Raw genomic sequence first — 18,800 nt, 5'->3', positions numbered from 1 at the left:
ATCAAGTTACCCAGTTCAACCAGTGGAGACAAGACAGGTTGTAAGTAATACTTTCCGATTGCTATGTTATAATACACTAAGTACACATTGCCTCCAGATATTCTGGGCAACGGTTGGGGATTAACGTGTTCACCATCGCCCCCCTTTAGCTGCTGTCCAAGATTCTATTTGGTCAATTCATCATCTGTGTGTTATGTTTAGATATAAGGCTCTATCCCCCGAAACATTTTCTTCCTGCTTGTATTCAGAGTCAGACATAATATGTATTTTCCTTCCTCGAGGAAATAAATTTTATTTAGAGGAATACAATATTGTCATTTTCTTTGAGGTAAACAACACCACTTGTCTTAGCCTGGAGTGTTTTAGAGTAGTTTTCCTCTTGCAATGCAGCTTTGCGATAGGGGTACGTATGGTTTCCATTCATGAAATTGTACAATGCTAAAAACACTCATTACTGACTGAGACAGAGCTGAATAATGGATTATTTAATGAGGTAAGGGCACTGTCACCGAAATAGGATTTTTGGATAAACTATCCCTTTAACTACAGCACTATATCTACAGCCCTACCTCCAACAACTACACCCCTACCTCTTACAACTACAACCCTACCTCTTACAACTACAACCCTACCACTTACAACTACCCCCCTACCACTTACAACTACCCCCCTACCACTTACAACTACAACCCTACCTCTTACAACTACAACCCTACCTCTTACAACTACAACCCTACCTCTTACAACTACACCCCTACCTCTTACAACTACACCCCTACCTCTTACAACTACAACCCCACCTCTTACAACTACCCCCCTACCTCTTACAACTACACCCCTACCTCTTACAACTACAACCCCACCTCTTACAACTACCCCCCTACCTCTTACAACTACACCCCTACCTCTTACAACTACAACCCCACCTCTTACAACTACCCCCCTACCTCTTACAACTACACCCCTACCTCTTACAACTACAACCCTACCTCTTACAACTACACCCCTACCTCTTACAACTACACCCCTACCTCTTACAACTACACCCCTACTTCTTACAACTACTTCCCTACCTCTTAAAATGTCACCCTGCCTCTAACCTACACCACCATAACTACACCCATACCTCTTGAAAATACACCCCTACATATTACAAATGCACCGTTGTATGTGCAATTGGATGTGTCTGCTATCCTACACCCCTACTGCCCCTTATCTCACCTCAAAGCCGGAGGGCCCCTGTCCTTCCAGGTTGGGCAGTGTACCTGTGTTCCCCAGGAAGCCAAACATCTGGTCCACCATGTCTGAGTGGTCCACAGGTTGCTGCTTCTCCCGCTCCAACTATGGGATGGAGGTTGAGATAATATTGGATAGAGGTTGAGTGATTATTGGGTGAAAGTTGAGTTATTAATGGGATGGAGGTTGAGGTAATATTGTGTTGAAGTTGAGTTATAAGCACACCTCAAGCATACCATAAAAGACATTGCACTGTATTTGTGTAGCTTAGTCTATGCTGTTTTAAAAACTGATCTCATCAGTGTCACATTCCAGTTTAAACCCCAAGTCTCATTTAAGTAGACCTGTCCCCCATTTATACTAATGTGTGACTAAGTAAACATAAAGACTAAAGGGGAAGCTAAGTTACCAATCAGCTGCTTTAGGTACCTGTTCCACCATCTCCTTCTTCCGCCGCGCCACCTCCCGTGCCTCTTTCTCCCTCTGCTCCTCTTGACGGGCCAGTTCTGCTAAGCGCTCCTTGTGACTCTTCTCGGCCTCTGCCCGAGCTCGCCGTGCTGTCATCTGGTTCCGGAGTCGCTCCTCCTCGGCCAGACGCTGGCTCTCTGCCTCCTGACGCCGTCGGTGCTGGGGGGGGGGGGGGGGAGGTGGGGGTAGAGTATACAGAGGGTTACGTTCTGTTTCTAAGAAATTCTGGTAAATGTTGTGGGATGTTTCTCGATGTCACATTCCTAAAGCAGGAAGTAGCAGAAACACAGGTTCCATAATATTCAGCTGATGGTAAAAGACACAGAAACAAAACAAACATACATATAAAATTGTTCACTTACACCATGATCCATTACACTGTATAAGTCTTTTATGCAGCCCCTCCCACATGACTTTAGCCATGTTGTGGGTGTTAGTGTTGTGGTTTTACCTCTGCCCTGAGTCTCTGTGTAACCCTCCGTGCGATCATGCCTCGGGTGTACGCCTGGATAGTCACCACTGCATGCAGCTGTCGCCAAAAAGACCTCCTCACCATGAACCCACGACAACGTGCCTGCATTTGGGTGATGCGTGTTTTGGCCAATCGGTAGGTGACAAAGAGTTTCCTCGACCTATAGAGGGCTTGGAGGCGCAGGAAGCCCACTCTCATCTGAAGGGGCGATATCAACACCATCCTCAAACACCAAAATAACACAAATGAATGTAATTCCTGCCCAGGAAATTGACTTTTCAAATGTCAGTAACCATGGAAATAGAGGAACTCACAGCACTGTAGTCCTTCCTGCACCGATAACCTCGCCACATCTTCTGAATGAGTGTAACTGACCTCCTCAACCTCAGAAAGTTAGCCCTGGAAAACACAGAGGGACAACAGGGAGAGGCCAGAGGGAGTTAGAGAGGTGCAAATGGAAACATCAAACATTCTGTTATATCCCAGCCACCCATTTATGCTTTGAAATGTCTAGACCAGTGGTTTCTCAAACTTTTACCTTTGTGTACCACCTCAGAAAATATTTCACTAAATATATATCCACTAAAGGGTGCCCCGCGGACCACTGGTACCATAGTTTGTAAACCAGTGGTCTAGACCAATTTAACAGTGGTATCGGAATGATAACTATCTGTGTGAAGTGTGTGTTTATCTTTCTCTGTCTACCCAGGGCTGCCCAAGCAAGTTCTTGGACATCCACCATTCTTTAGGTTTTGTTTCCAACCCTAATTTAGCACACCTGATTCTAATAATTAACAGGATTAAAAGCTAAATCAGGTTGGTCAAATCTGGTGTGACATACAGGATGGAGCTTTGTATAAACAGTGTTGGTCAGACCTGCTCTACTCTCACCACCTGTACCCTCCACCATGCTCCTTACCCCTCCCTCCACTCTCTCCCCTTCACCCCTTCTACTTCTCTTCCTCACCCTCCTCACATACCCCACCCTCCCTCCCCTTTTTCCTCACCTATCCTTCATTCCCCTTACAGCCTTCTGGATGAGGATGACCTTGTCAGTGATGGCCTTGTCCCTCTCTATCTCGAGCTGCATGTCATGATGGTCCTGAGATTGAGAGAGAACAGAGAGGGGAGAGAGAACAGAGAGAGGAGAGAACAGAGAGGGGAGAGAGAACAGAGAGGATAGAGAACAGAGGGGAGAGAGAGAACAGAGAGGGGAGAGAGAACAGAGAGAGGAGAGAACAGAGAGAGGAGAGAACAGAGGGGAGAGAGAACAGAGAGAGGAGAGAACAGAGGGGAGAGAGAACAGACAGAGGTGAGAGAGAGAGAGAGCAGATTTTATCAAAATGTTTTCTAATATCAGTGAAGTAAATACTAATCTCCATTTACAATCCAGAAAATCCAGCTACCTTGAGAAAGATCTTGGTCTTCCCAATTTGCCAGTCATCATCACGTCCCAGAACCGCCTCCACTATCTTTTGACAGGTCCCTCTTAGATCATCCTATAAGAAAAAAAATATCTATATATATATCACAGCTCTCTTAACCAATTGCCATCCTTAAATAGAGGAACAAGACATCATTCAAAGTGACTACATGTCTGTTTTACAAAGACAGAAAAGGCAGGACTGTTTTATTGTATCTGGTGCCTGATGAACAGCCCATCTCTGCTTACCTGTCTGTTGGCTGGTTTCACACCGGGCATGAGGACACGGTAGCGGTCTACGAACTCTCCAAAGGTGTATCTGATGGGGTAACCGGCACGTCGGATACGAATGGTCTCCATCATCCCAGAGTACCTCAGCTGACGAACACACAGCTCCCTGTCAAACAGCTGGACGGACAGACAGACGGACAGAGTAAACAACATCAAAAGCTGGAGAGACAGACGGACAGAGTAAACAACATCAACAGCTGGACAGACAGAACGAGTAAACAAAGTCAACAGCTGTAAGGGATCAAATATCTCTGTAGACTAGTGTGTTCCTAGGCTTGTAGTCACCATGGGTTTTTTGAGTTCGTTGGGTTTTATGCAGCGGACAAAGAAGGGCTGGCACACATTGAGCGTCCTCATCAGCAGCTCCAGAGAACGCTTGAACTGGCTGCTCAGAGTCGGGGAGCGCTTCCTGGTCTCCACACCCTGCCAAAAGCAAACACACACACACACACATTGGGGCACATAAACAGAAATGTATGTCACACACACACACACACACACACACACAAACAAACAGACATGTAAGACACATGCACAGACACACGCACAGGGGTGAGGAAACACACAAAGGCAGACACACAGAGCTTAAACAGGACTCAATGTTACGTAGTGGTCACACCATTAACACCATTAACCACCACAGCAGCCAACAGGAACCACTGTGTCATTATCTTGTCTACATTCCTCCATTCACCCATCAGACCACAACAGCACCACCAGTGGGGGAGCTGTGCCCTCCTCACATCTACAAATTACCCGTGTTAAACGCCCAATCTGTAGCTTCACCCTAACCCTGACCCACTCTGGTGATGTGAGGGAAATGTAACCGTGACATTGGTGGCAGCAGTGGGATCTGGGTTTCACCACAGTAGGAATGGCCGTAGTTTACCTTTGGAGGTGGAGTGGTGGGCGGCAGATAGCCACACAGAAACTGAAGCCAGACACAACACAACCACAAAGAGAGAAAGACAGAGAAGGACAGAGACAGTTTGAGAGGCGAAGAGGAAGGAGCGGTTGGTATTTGCCGGGGCTAATCTTCTATGGGAAATAAGAATAGTAAAATTCGTAAAGACAAGTAAGTACAAAAGTACAAATCAGAGGGATTTGTTGTTGATATCTTTACTGGGAGAGGAAGCCCCTGAATACAGGTCACACAAGATAACAACCATAGAAAGATTTCAGACTTTTTAAGGTAACTTGGTTAAAGGTCCTGCCGTTCCAGATCAAATGTATTGATTACAGAGCCCCATTCTATTCACTGTATTTCATGGGAATTCCAGCATTAAACATTTCCAAGACGTTGTCCCTTTTGTTCATTGTGGATTGGCTGCGGCGAGGGGGAGCAAAGGGGGGAGCAAAGGGGGTGTAGATGCAAGGTTTCATCAGCACCTTGGGACAACCAGACATTATCTCTCACCATGGCAACATCAGCCTGGAAGATCTGCTTGATGAACTTGTTCTTGGAGGAATGGACCAGCTGAATGATGTCTGTGTGAAGGCTGTCACGATTCTTCTCCAGGAACCCTGAAACACAGCAAAGCGTGTATGGTCCACAACACTGCACACAGAAGAGTTTCTTAAAAAGGACCAGGGGGGACCGTTCAATTTGAAACAACTGACCTACATGCTTATTTCAGTGCATTAGGTGTAGTGTGACCCCAAAGCCTTAGAACATGTCTACCTTTGGTCTCATAGTAGACCACCCCAGCAAAGTGCTGAATCCCAAACTGGGTCCCGTAGGTGTTCTTTGGGGGGTGGTAGTTGGTGTTGAGTTTGTGCTGGGAGTTGAGTTTATACAGCATGGTGGCGTCTGTTCCCTGAAAGAGACACAAACACAGAAATATTTAAACTGTTTGAAATGAAGCCCAATTCCCTATGTATAGTGTCTTGTTTTAACCAGGGCCCACATAAACCTACATAACACTCTGTTCAAATGTAATGAGTAATTAGAAGGGTTAAAGTTAAATTAAATTACTCAAAATTCTACTTCAGTGTATTCACTATGGGGAAGAGAGACAATCATGTTACAATTTAAAAGCACTCCTAGCAGTAACTACCTTGGCACTGAGTAAAATCAAATGCAACTGCAATTGTAAATTCCGTTTAACACAAATTACATACATACAGTAAGGAACCTAATTGCAGCTGTACCTTGGGGAACTTGCTCTCCTCATCTATGAGGCTGATGATGTTCATGGGTTTATTGGCAATCATGTCCAGGGCATCTTGGTTGTCGGTGAACTCAATGTGCTGCCAATTGATGTCCTCAAGGTTATACTCCTCCTGCTCCAGCTTGAACACATGCCTCACAAAGAACTGCTGCAGGTTCTCATTGGCAAAGTTGATACACAGCTGCTCAAAGCTATAGAATAAGGAAAGTTGCAAAAGGCAGTCACTCACTAACTAATCAATCTAGGACAGTGTTCGTCTCTCTTTGATAACCAAAACATGTTTACATATGGGGAATCAAAGTGCCCATATAGATATTACACTTTAAAAATAATTCCCTGTATGTTTTTTTGGCAGGTTCACACTAGGAAAACATTTATTTTATAAGGGTTAGATTTAGGGTAAAACTTGGGTTAGTGATAGAATTAGGAGAAGCATTAGGGTTAGGTTAAGTTTAGGTTTTTGGGTTAAGGTTAAGGTCACATTTGTGGTTAGGTTTGGGGCTAGGGTATAGTGAACATGGATTTCTGGGTTAGGGTTAGGTCTCAGGTCCCCAGAAGGATAGAAAACAAACGTGTGTGTTTTTCTTCCCGTGATAGAGAATACAATTCTTAATAATTACAGATATACAATAATGGTCTAAACAGACCATGAAGCTTACAAACATTTAAACCTCTACATAGCTACAGCATTCCAAAAGCTTTGTACAGAGGACCCACCTGTTGACAATGAAGTTCTCAAAGCCGAAGATGTCAAGCAAGCCGATGGACCTCCTTACAATATTACTCTCACAAGATGGAGGTCTGAAGATGGCTGCATTGATCTTATCCACGATCCACACAAACAGCCTCCCATAGATACCCTGGACAGGATAGAAAAGGTGTATTTGACAGCGAGCGACTCATCTCTTCAGCCTGGTCTATGATTTAGTTTATCCCGGCCAAGGGGTGTGAAGGTGAATTGCAAGGCACCCTTGATGTTTTTGCCTGGCAGGCTCTCATCTCCACTCGGATATCCTCTCTCCAATGCCATTTGGGGGCGGAGTCACTGGCTTGTTCTTGTTCCCCCTTGCCATCTTCGTGCAATGGGAGTGAACACTGTGGGCGATACTTGGGCCTCTTTCAGGGTGGGTGGGGTCGGTTGGTGTCCCTTTTGGTTAGATGCTTGGCAAAGTGTGTGCTACTTTCTGTCTGGTTGTCTCTATCTGAGTTACGTCAGGACACAGCAACAGTGTCTCTGGACCTCCCATCTCAGCCACTGGTTTTATGCTGCTATTTTACATTTTACAAGTATTTTTAATGACTGAGATTCAGGTGAAGATGCAATATAATGCTACAATTATCAAGACCATATTTTCATGAGCTAAATGCTCAACTAATAGATCAGACATATTTACTCTTCTCTGTGCTTCAGATATCAGCTCTGGTGGAGCAAGAGACTAAAATAAGGAGTGGAGCTGACAGACTGGGCCGGCTGCCTAATTTCCCTCACCCTTAACACAGGAAAGTGGAAGGCTGTTTCCTCCCCTTCAGTGGGTTGCATCATTTTTTAAATGATCACCTTTGAAATCAACCGTCTTGTAATAAATATGACTGTGATGGGCACTTCTCAAATGGTCACAAGAAACAGACTATTTTGCAGTTAACTCCTGCTGCTTCAAACCTCCACCAGGTGGTGTAGTCTGGTACTTCATGACGGGTATGAGGGTCCTCACCTTGACGAATGCGTCCCTGACGTCCAGGCCCTGTTCAATGCTGAGGGGGGTAGACACACTCTCACCTCGAGTGATCAGGGTACGAGTGGTGAGACAAGACATCACATCCTTAGGGTCCACCTAAGCAACAACAAAACAACAAAAAACTGCAGTGGAGTACAACAACTAAACAACCCACTGCAGTGGACTACAACAACTAAACAACACACTGCAGTGGAGAACAATCAGTAAACAACACACTGCAGTGGAGTACAGCAACTAAACAACACACTATAGTGGAGAACAATCAGTAAACAACACACTGCAGTGGAGTACAACAACTAAACAACACAGTATAGTGGAGAACAATCAGTAAACAACACACTGCAGTGGAGTACAACAACAAAACAACATACTGCAGTGGAGTACAACATGAACACCATCCACGTGATAAAAACAATAGACAAATATCGACCTAGCATCTTTCAAATGTTGGAAGGGAATGGACATTATCCAAATATGCAATATTTTAGGTTTGGGTACTATTTTTGACAGTTCCTACCACTCACCTCCATCAGAGACGCAGCAGTGGACAGGTCTGGAGATCGAATCACCAGACAGGCATCCAGGTTGTCATAGGTACGAGCTGTGCGTGTGTGTGTTTGCAAGAGGGATGAAAGGGGTGAAGCAAGTGAATTAGTCAATTAATTAGCCAAATAAATTGTATTTATAACTTCTAAACAGCAAACGTGTACTCAGCTGCCAGTCGCAAGAAAAGATTACACCTCAGTAAACCTCTGCCAAAATTCGCCAAGCAAGAACAATAAAATGGCTTAACAAGTAACCCAAACATTCAGCTTCCTAGCAGAATAATGTCATGACAGTTAATGCCAGCATTGGTTCCTCTTGGACAATATCATCTCATTGTTTGCTGCTTCCTCAAGTGATCTTCAATAACACTTTCAGAAGCAGCAAACCGAACCGTGCATGAACATAAGCCTCTTTCCTAGAGTTGGTATTTTGTGCCCAAGCTCCTTTGCGAAAGTCATTCCATGAATCTCACTGTTATCATTGTCATGTGATGCTGATAACACTGACTTTCATAATGTAACAAAGGTATCAATACATCCATCAACTTTGGGAGACAATTGTGACTTGAAAGAAGCAATATATGCTACCTTTTTTAATACAAGCAGTGAAATATGTTACTTAGGAGGTTTTTCATCTTTTACGTGCCTCAACATCAGACATGCAGTGCCCTCCAGAATGATTAGTCTAAAATCTTCTGATATTTGACAGAGTTCATGTTGCCATGTATCCTAACAAGGTTCCCAGAGCCATTGGAAGTAAAACAGCGCCACAGCATTACATTTCCACCACCACACTTCAAACTGGAGAGTAGGAGCTTTGTTCTAGCAAGACAACAGACTAGCTTGTTGGCTTGGAGGTGCCGTTTTACGGTAGTTTTGTAGGCTTGATTACCCAAGATTCAATTCCCCAACTGTAATCCTTGGAAAATGTTTTTAACCTCTCAAACCCTCCTTTTTGGGGGCATAATACACTTGGGTCATCTACCAGGCAGGTTCATCACAGCTTCTGGTGATTTAAACGACCCATTTATTAGCATAACTGTGGAGATTGGTATTGTCCGGCTTTTTTCATAGTGATTTCTAATTTATGAAAGTCAATGACCTTTGCTCTCATTTCATTTGTGTGCTCTCTGGCCTGCCCCATGATGATGGATGAATATGACAGTTTGACGTGTGTGTCACCAGATATTTATACCCTGGTGAAGAAGGACTTCATGGAAGACCACTTAGGAACTCCTAAGAACCTTGACCTTGAAATGAATACATCTCAATTTGGTGTGAAACTGCACAAGCTCGCAGGCCTTATAGAAGATGATCAAAAGGACTGTGGATAACTGCAAACTGACTGGTCTACAAATCAACTTCATCACAAATAATGTCTCATGATGATTTGTAGATCAGTCAATCAGTTAGAGACAAATATTCATGTGGGTTTCAACTTCGATGCGTTGTTGCAGACTCATTGGTGGGACCTAAGTTGCCACTACAACCACGACAATATTCCCTCCCTCAGATCTGGGACACGTGTGCTAAGCTGCAGCTGCCCGTGGACACACAAACAGAAGAGATGAGGCAAAGGGGATCGTTTGGGATTGTGCCATCAAAAATGTGCATCAAACGCTCGCTTTCCAAAATGGCTTCCGCTCACCCTCGAAGCGAAGGTTGCCCATGTGTAGTATGGCTGCCAGGAGTTTGGAGATCTCCCAGTTCTCTGTCTCTGTGAACATCAACACCTTCATGGCTGACAAGATGCTGGAGTACTCTTTCAGATCGTCACGACCATCACAGGTCGTACAGTTGCCCTGGAGAAAGACACACATATGCATACTGTAGGTACACTAGACGGCATTAATACAGGGGTAAAACGCACACAAGGGGCTACACACACATCCACACACCCACACCCATTAATCACCATGGTGAGGTAGGTGTAGTCAGTGGCGAGTCCCAGGCCCAGCTTGGTCTTCAGCTCCGGGGCCATGCCCCGCAACATACAATAGAAGATGTGGTAGTTCCTCTCATCCGCAGCCTGGGGGATGATAACGCAGAGTACAGCAGGTTAAAGAACTGAAGAACTAGCGGCCTGTAAGCTCCAGACTTCTCCGTTACGTAGGGTTTCATTCTGGCCCCGCCCTCCTGGATCCTTACCTGCCTGCAGACTCTGGACTTCTCCAGCAGGTACTGTTCTATCTTGGCTCCCTCTATGGCTCCTCTCTTGTTGAAGTGGATGTCGATGTACTTCCCAAAGCGGCTGGAGTTGTCATTCCGGATGGTTTTAGCATTCCCGAATGCTGAAGGTATGAAATAATAAAGCCCTGAGTTAGGATAACACCTGCAGTTCAGTCAAAATGGAGATTAGGTTTGTCTGAGGCTTGGTGCAGGTTTTTTTTTTAAATGATCTCCTCGGATTTAGAATTAATATAGTGGAACGGAACAATAATTTACTTGAGTAGAGACTCCTGTTCAATTAATCCTATTTTCATGGCATCTGATAAGCGCAATTCAGAAGGATAACATAGGAAAAATGTCTCCTGAGCTAATAGGAAATTGACATGGAGTACACACAGATTTCCAGCCCAGGTAGGTCACATTAGCTACGAGAGAAATTAAGTAGAGGTAAACTACAGGGCTTAGCTTCCTTTGCTTGTCCACATTTATAGTACAAAGAGGGAGACTTTAGAATGTGTCTGTGGGGTTTTAAACATAGATATGAAGCCATGTTTAAAAACCCACATACACAGTTGCGGTGCTAATTCCAGGTGTCACCAGGTGTCAATGACAGCCTGATATTAAAAAGGACAATGAACCCATCAGATCGCTACACATGACCTGGATGTATCTGCTTTTCAAGGACTGTTTATAGAATGCACCCCAAGTTCAGCTTTTCCTACAAGGCTTCTGGGATTGTAGCCTATTTGCCAATCATTGATGATCCCCAAACATTCCCCGGAGGCAGCCCAAGTACTGTATCTCTGGAAACAACACAACACTGCATGCCTTGCAAATAAACACAAGAGTTTGCTAAGAGACAGACAGCACACCGTGGGACTATTGAATGCATGGAATTACTATTACAAATGTAGAGAGAATTGACACCGACAACCAGGAAACAGGACAGAAGGACAAAACGGCTATATGAGTTCAGGGAATTATTTCAGTTGGTGTGGAATTTGAGTAAGATGGATGCCAGGGTTAAGAGTGTCATCTCTGCAGTGAATCTGACCTTCCAGTATGGGGTTGGCCTCCAGGACTTGCTGCTCTATCCATGAGTGTTGTCCACTGATGGCTGCCAGAAACTGCAGGATCAACTTGGTGCTCTCTGTCTTACCAGCCCCAGACTCACCGCTGAGAAACAAAGGAGGAAATACAATACTGTAATGGACAGAAGCAGATTCACCCACACACATCCATGCTAGAACGTACACACACACTAGTACATTATTACAGCCGCGGGCATACAGTATATAGGTGAGGGAGGCCAAAACATAATTACAAACATTTATAAAACTTACACTTGCAGAATGACTACAACTTACCCCCCCCCAAATGTATTTGTAATTTTTTTAACCCTATTTGACCATAACGGTAAACTGAGAAAATCAGGTTTAACTGCCTTGCTCAAGGACAGAACTACAGATTTTCAACATTACCTGTTCAGGAATTTGATCTAGAAACCTATTAGTTACTGGTCAGATGCTCTAACTGCTAGGATATCTGACACTCCAAAATAACGTACCTGCCACAAAATAAGTTGAATTTCTAATGATTTGACCAAAAAACATAAATTAACAAAAATATTATTTGTTCTATGGACTGACTGTTGCCAACCCCTGCAACATGCTGACCTGATGATGCAGCACTGGTCCTTGTTGTTCCTCTGCATGTTGAAGTAGCAGTTGTCTGCAATAGCAAAGATGTGTGGTGGCATCTCCCCAATCTTCTTATTGGTGTACAGGCGGATCTGGTCTGGCGTATAAATGGGCAGCAGCTGGTAAGGGTTTACCGCAACCAGGATTGACCCTGTGTATGTCTGGAGTCAGAGGTCAAAGGTGAAAAGGCTATGGGTTACAGTGAGATGAGGGCAATGATGTAAACCCTGAGGGTAAAACTAGATTTGTTTGGGGTAATGATGCAGCACTAGCAGTAGCAACATTCCTGGCATTTCTTTCACTGTGATTGCAATCACAAAACTGAGCTGGTGTATTTTAAGCAGGATGGAGATTAGCCCCAAAATCAATGGAAGTTAAGTTTCTTGAACATAATTTCAGATTGAAAAATCTCATTAATGGGCATAATCTAGATATAATAATCAGATTGAATAACCCATGATTATATGCACCCTAAGCCCAAGACAAAGCTGTGGTGTGTTTTATAGGCTCATGTGTTTTGAACTTTCCACCTCTGCACACTTTACAAGCTGGATCAAAGGTTAAGCCCAAAGCAGAGGCATGCCCTCAGTCTAGCAGTAATCAAAGTCATTCATTCGGTGACAGCAGAGTAAAGTGGAAGTGGCAGAGGTGCATTAAACAGCTTAGTATCAAATTCCTTGTTAGCATTCACCTTTTTGTTTTAGGAAAGAGCTTGCTTGTCTCTGCATTTTGTACTCACCCTTCCTCCACAATTTGTCTAAACAAAAGAGATAGGGAGAGGACCAAGAGGGAGAGGAAAGGGGATAGGAGAAAACACAAAACAGCCACAGGTTGATGAGGGGCCAACAGGGGGGACACACAGGGCCTATGTCTTAATACCCTGTAATAACCTCCAGTACCACAGACCGGGTCACAATGGACTGAAAACCTTGCATAATTTGTCCTGCCAGAGCAGTGATACTGGAGGAAAGGACATGAAGAGGGGTAGCTGGGTACAACCATGGAGATACTACATGTCAGATAAGGAACAAGTGGGGTGGGGCGGTGTGTGGAAGCCAGGGGAAGTTGTAATGGAGCATAACCAACCTGCCAGCATAACCACATGTCTAAGTCTAATGACCTTACAGACCAGGCGCATAACAGACTCATGCAGCAACACCTTGTGCTAAACGTTACTAAGCAGGTCCGTGTTTCTTTTCAACCATATTTCCTTTAAAGGACACAATTAATGATGATGGTCCTGTAGAGATACCAAAGGAAAGCAGCCAGTGTCGAGGAGGGACTTACATAGATGACCCGCTCGTTGTAGCGGATGAGTAGATTCCGCAGGATGCCAGCCTCGTTGAGGTCTCCCAGGCGGATCATATCCTCCACCCCGTGAATGGAGGTGGGGTGCATGGGCTTAATGTTGGTGGCATTCTGGGGGGAGATCCAGTGCTCCTGAAGGGATGACAGTTGCAATGCTTTAAAATGTATGATCAGACTAATTGCAGTAATTAGTTTTAGATGGTCATCTAATTTATTCAATGTATTGTTTTGATACTATTTTAGAGACATTTGGTGTGTATTCTTTTGTGTGCTTTCATGTATTTTCAAGAGTACCACTAGAAATACATTTACGGTCTTTTAGTATTTTATGTCAACGTATATATCCACATCATTTGTTTGTAATAGGCTAAAATCGCCATCTGAGAGCTAAATACCCGTATACCAGAGGGGCAAAGCCATCACATGCGTGCAATTATACAGCTCAGGGAATCATTGCTACTATACGTTTTTTTTTTTTTTTTTCCAAAAGGACCGCAAAAGCAGATAATGGAACTTTTTTTATTGTACGGAGACCATTTCACAACCACCTACGCAAAATCCCGTGATTGGTCAGTCCCCAGTAATAGGCGCGGGTGATTTGCATTAAGTTGGGAAATCTGCACTTTTTCTTTGACCTCCCACGGATCCCGTACTTCACGCTTCCCTTCATTGAAATTAGTTCTGCCATTTCAGAACGATGTTCTGCAACTGAAGCCAGTGTATTCATTTTTTAATTTAATAAGTATTTACCTAATGTCTACTTAATGAAAGGATTTGCCTGAATTCTGAGGTAATTTTGCATTGTTTTAGATTCTGCAGGTTACACCTCAGTCTTAGTCAATGACAACGTATCACCTTCGGTCGTTCTAACTATTTCCGGTCTGAGTCTTTGCTTCCCTGTAATGTTGCTTTGTTTTTCTTTATTCTATCAGGGATCTGTTAGTTAGATCGTATGAAAACCATTACAAGAAGCCTAAAGCAAACGGTACACATCGCTATTCCAATAGCACTACACCGCGTTTTCACAGCAAGTAACGCGTCAACCTACAAACCCCGCACTAACGGTGCATTCACACTATTTCGGATAGCCTACGCCAGCGTCGCCCACAGTGCTTCGCCGTTTTTTCCCCCCGTCTCTGTAGGAAAATAGCGTACAATCGTATAGTTCCCATCACTGCTACTAAAACTTGTTAAATTTTTTCATCCATCTTTTTAAAAGGACAGCAAAATCAGTTCTGTTTATTCTTTTAATTGCACGAGAGCATTTCACAACCAACTACACACAATCCCATGATTGTTTAGTCTCCAGTGATAGGCGTGGGTGATTTGTATGAAATTGGAAAATCTGAACTTTTTCTTCGCCTCTCACGGATCCCACGCATCGCCTCGCAAGCCGCTCGCTCCTCACTCTTCCCTTCATTGAAATGAATTGAGCCATCGCTCCCATGGCGAATAGTGTGAATGTACCGTAAGTTCTCAAGTCCGGGGTTTGGCACCAAGTGAGAGCCGGGCCACTCAGCCACGGCGTAATGGCCGACTGAGGCTGGCGCATGTCAATGGAAACAATGGGAAAATGCTGGACTTGAGGGTGAAACACCAGTGTTTGGCACCAGTGGAAACGATGTTGACTGTGCCGTTAAACAGCTTGGAACATTTCAGAAAAGCTGTGGTGGCTAAAGGGCGTACCATGATTAAAGGGCAACGATGGTCATGGCCGTTGTGAAATTCCTACGCTGTGCATTCGGTCTCTTAGAGAAGAATGTACTTTTGTGCGAAAAGTGCATATCAATCAAAGAGCAAAGGACCTTGTGAAGATGTTGGTGGAAACGGGTACAAAAGTATCCATATCCACAATTAAATCAGTCATATATCGACATAACCTGAAAGGCCGCTCAGCAAGGAAGAAGCCACTGCTCCGAAACCACCATAAAAAAGCCAGAATGCGGTTAGCAACTGCACATGGTGACAAAGATCATACATTTTGGAGAAATGTCCTCTGGTCTGATGTAACAAAAATTGAACTGTTTGCCTGTAATGACCATCATTATGTTTGGGGGAAAAAGGGGGAGGCTTGCAAGCCTAAGAACACCATCCCAACCGAGTAGATAAAAGTTAAAGATATTACTACACTTTCTGCTTGATTTGAGTTGGATCAAGTCCACCAGTTAGCATAGAAATGGCTAAGTAAACTACCTAGCAAGGAATATTCTAGCATTTTGTATAACCTGGTATACAGCTTAAAAACCAAAACAAACCATAAAATGCAGCCTACACACATTAGTAATACATCTTAAACTGCAATCTTTCTGTTGGTTTAAATGTAACACATATTGCTATGTAACCAACCTCACACACTGTAGTGGGATGTGAAGGTTACAGCTCAGACTGCACTAAACCCACTGACACCAGAACATTCTAAAGGGGGTGTGGCTGAGTGTGTGTGTGAGGATTGTACCAAAAATAAATGGGTACTCCACCCAAGAGATCATTCTACCTCATTTCCACTCTCCTTTGGAACCAATAAACTCATCCAGACAGTTTTTACATCCTCCAAACAGAAATTTAGTTCAGGTAGAAATCATGCCACTACTGTTTTTTAAAAGGATATATAAAAAAAACCAAAAAACAGGCACCCATGTGGATACTGCATCACATTTTCTCCAATGGAAGGCACCTATTAGTGCACTGCATCACATTATCTCCATTGGAAGGGCGCCCATTAGGGGACTGCATCACATTATCTCTATTGGAAGGGCACCCATTAGGGGACTGCATCACATCTCCATTGGAAGGGCGCCCATTAGGGGACTGCATCACATCTCCATTGGAAGGGCACCCATTAGGGGACTGCATCACATCTCCATTGGAAGGGCGCCCATTAGGGGACTGCATCACATCTCCATTGGAAGGGCACCCATTAGGGGACTGCATCACATCTCCATTGGAAGGGCACCCATTAGGGGACTGCATCACATTATCTCCATTGGAAGGGCACCCATGTGGATACTGCATCATGTTTTCTTGCATGTTGGGGCACCCTAGAGGGCACTTTTCTTGCACACAGTAGAGAGCACTTCATGTTTTCTCAACCAAGAGGGCACTTTTGCAGTGTTTTTTTTCTGACATGGGGGCACCAGGGGGCAACCCCCCCCCCCGAGTCCACCAGTGCTGTGAATGTATTTGGTGATGGACTTTTGTATAAACAAATTGTGCTAAATTATGTGTTTCCTGGGATCACTCTGAACCGGGTATAGGTGACGCATTTCTGTGCAAATTATCAGTAAATGCCATTTCTGTTTTCACGCTGCTTGCTCAACCAGACAATTTACACCAGAATCATTCTGTGTAGATAGGAGTGCACTCTATGCCTTCTACCTCATGTGAGCTCACAGGTACACGATCCTACCACAAGGTTTAGTAAGTGTGTGTTGTAGCAAGGCAAACATACTCATTTTATGGTCTAATTTCTTCATTATGACCCTAGAGTTTTGTTAACTTCTCATCAAAGTCTGTATAACATTTGTCAACCAGTGTTATTGTCTCATCTCTCATGAACTTACCCTCCCCTCATCATCCAGCACTTGGATCTGTCCAGAGTCACAAAGCTTGACCACAGCTCCCACTGGGACATCGAACTCCCGGCCCGTCTTAAGGTCCAACCATACATAGTCCCCCTGGAACGCAGTCAGGAAGGAATGCTCAGAGATCACATTGAGAAAATGAATGAGCTGCAGTGCCAGGCCTGTTCACGGTGTGTCCACTAGTGGAGAAACATATGTATTAATGGACTCCTGATACAATAATATTGCTGCAAATGTTTTGCAACAATGGTGTCTACAGAAGAATAGCCTCCTCCTGTATCTGTGGAATGGCTAAGAAATGTGCAGCACTTTTGCTCTCAATGGCTTAGCTAATGCTAGAGACCGTACAGAAAGGAGACATCCAATCCACATAGAGAAAGGGTAATATTTTTTTACATTATTCAATTTGATATAATACAAAGTGAGCTCCATTTAAATAGTAATGTGGAATGCACCCTTGGTGTCGACAAAATCTGTACTCTACAGGAAGTGATGTTATTTGTAACCCGTGGGACTGTTTGGAGAAGGTTTGAAAATTTAAAACATGCATCCTCCCTTTCCTTCTGTCCTTGTTGTCAATACTCTAAATGGTGATTAGTGAAAGCAAAGCCTATACCATTTTAGCATACCTCCCATGAGAAAGGAATGAGTACTCCAAGGCTGGGCCATCAAAGTAGAAATAAACAGAACCTTGGACTTTTGAAGAGGACTAGGGGGAGGAGTTTACTGTTAATCCCTGCTGTCTATTAAGGTGAGATTCAGGAAGTCTGCTCCTGCCAAAGAATGGGATTTGTTCAATCTTAAGCTGTTATGTAGTTTTCATCCTACACCGTGGACACTGGCCATGCTTTTCCCATCTCTAACATCTACCCAACCTCCACAATTATCCAATGAACAGCTTTGCTTGAATAGAACATCAACATATGCACTGCAAAACCAAATGGCTTTGTTTTAATTAATCCCTCACTAGACTTTTTTATTACAGATGTTTTACCAGTCTGGCAACCCATGTCTATAAATGATAATGAGATGCATGATTCATGGCTAAGCTCTGGACACTGAAGAACCCCCCTGCTAAAAGTGTGTGTGTGTGTGTGTGTGTGTAGCCTATGTGTTCATGTCTGTGAGAGAGAGTAAGCAAGAAATAATGTGTTCATTCTATCGTGTACCTGTTGCAGAATGACCATGGTTCAACTTCTGGTTTATTCCAGGACATCAGGAGTCACCATGTGAGGCACCTGGAACAGAGAACGTCCTGTTAGATGTGCATATCAGACATACATACATGAACACTCGGATCCTGTCCCAGCAGGGATTCAGACCCTGTCTGCCTACAATGTAGTCTGGAGGCGGCTGTGTTGACCACTAAAAAGGACCAGCCTCCGACTAAGTGCATGCCCCAGGGGTTCTCTATACAATGGACAGATGGCTTCGTCTGTTGTCCTGTGGTGACTGGTCGATCAGACCCTACACTGTCTGAGCCTACAGGAATCCCACACTAATCAGAGTTAATGTTTGCAAAGAGTGAGGGTACACACATTTGTTCTCAGACACTCTATTACTCTGCCAGATTAAAGACCTTACTGGTCATCTAGTAAATCAAGACTTCAAAGCTGCTGTTATTGGTGCTTAACTGTAGTATGGCTATGTGTGATGTGTCCTGGCTGTGTTTTCTCAGTAGGGAGAATAACACTGGCACA

The 18,800-nt window shown here is 44.0% G+C and overlaps 1 protein-coding gene across 7 annotated transcripts in view; it reads right to left on the bottom strand.

The window, feature by feature from the left end:
- LOC105011052 (unconventional myosin-VIIa) overlaps window positions 1-18,800 on the bottom strand; it is a 46,886-nt gene that overhangs the window by 20,633 nt on the left and 7,453 nt on the right. For 2 of the 7 annotated variants that reach the window (XM_029121155.2, XM_034293304.1), the window contains exons 2-25: window positions 18,270-18,338; window positions 17,080-17,193; window positions 13,499-13,651; window positions 12,951-12,968; window positions 12,188-12,372; window positions 11,566-11,687; window positions 10,491-10,633; window positions 10,258-10,371; window positions 9,991-10,144; window positions 8,322-8,398; window positions 7,774-7,893; window positions 6,779-6,921; window positions 6,042-6,252; window positions 5,572-5,707; window positions 5,308-5,414; window positions 4,780-4,821; window positions 4,176-4,313; window positions 3,849-4,007; window positions 3,583-3,675; window positions 3,184-3,278; window positions 2,491-2,575; window positions 2,156-2,374; window positions 1,666-1,863; window positions 1,222-1,341 (exon numbers count right to left, since the gene is read on the bottom strand). In XM_029121155.2, coding sequence (XP_028976988.2) covers window positions 1,222-1,341; window positions 1,666-1,863; window positions 2,156-2,374; window positions 2,491-2,575; window positions 3,184-3,278; window positions 3,583-3,675; window positions 3,849-4,007; window positions 4,176-4,313; window positions 4,780-4,821; window positions 5,308-5,414; window positions 5,572-5,707; window positions 6,042-6,252; window positions 6,779-6,921; window positions 7,774-7,893; window positions 8,322-8,398; window positions 9,991-10,144; window positions 10,258-10,371; window positions 10,491-10,633; window positions 11,566-11,687; window positions 12,188-12,372; window positions 12,951-12,968; window positions 13,499-13,651; window positions 17,080-17,193; window positions 18,270-18,287 — 2,964 coding nt within the window. In that variant the 5' untranslated portion in view covers window positions 18,288-18,338. The remainder of the gene's footprint in view (window positions 1-1,221; window positions 1,342-1,665; window positions 1,864-2,155; window positions 2,375-2,490; window positions 2,576-3,183; window positions 3,279-3,582; window positions 3,676-3,848; window positions 4,008-4,175; window positions 4,314-4,779; window positions 4,822-5,307; window positions 5,415-5,571; window positions 5,708-6,041; window positions 6,253-6,778; window positions 6,922-7,773; window positions 7,894-8,321; window positions 8,399-9,990; window positions 10,145-10,257; window positions 10,372-10,490; window positions 10,634-11,565; window positions 11,688-12,187; window positions 12,373-12,950; window positions 12,969-13,498; window positions 13,652-17,079; window positions 17,194-18,269; window positions 18,339-18,800) is intronic. The other 5 variants (XM_013134565.4, XM_029121156.2, XM_034293307.1 and 2 more) reach the window with 3 other exon arrangements.

Source organism: Esox lucius, chromosome 7 (genome assembly GCF_011004845.1).
Source record: "Esox lucius isolate fEsoLuc1 chromosome 7, fEsoLuc1.pri, whole genome shotgun sequence".
Taxonomy (NCBI): Eukaryota; Metazoa; Chordata; class Actinopteri; order Esociformes; family Esocidae; genus Esox; species Esox lucius.
The sequence above is the reverse complement of the archived record's forward strand: the minus strand, read 5'-3'. Positions and strand labels throughout refer to the sequence as shown.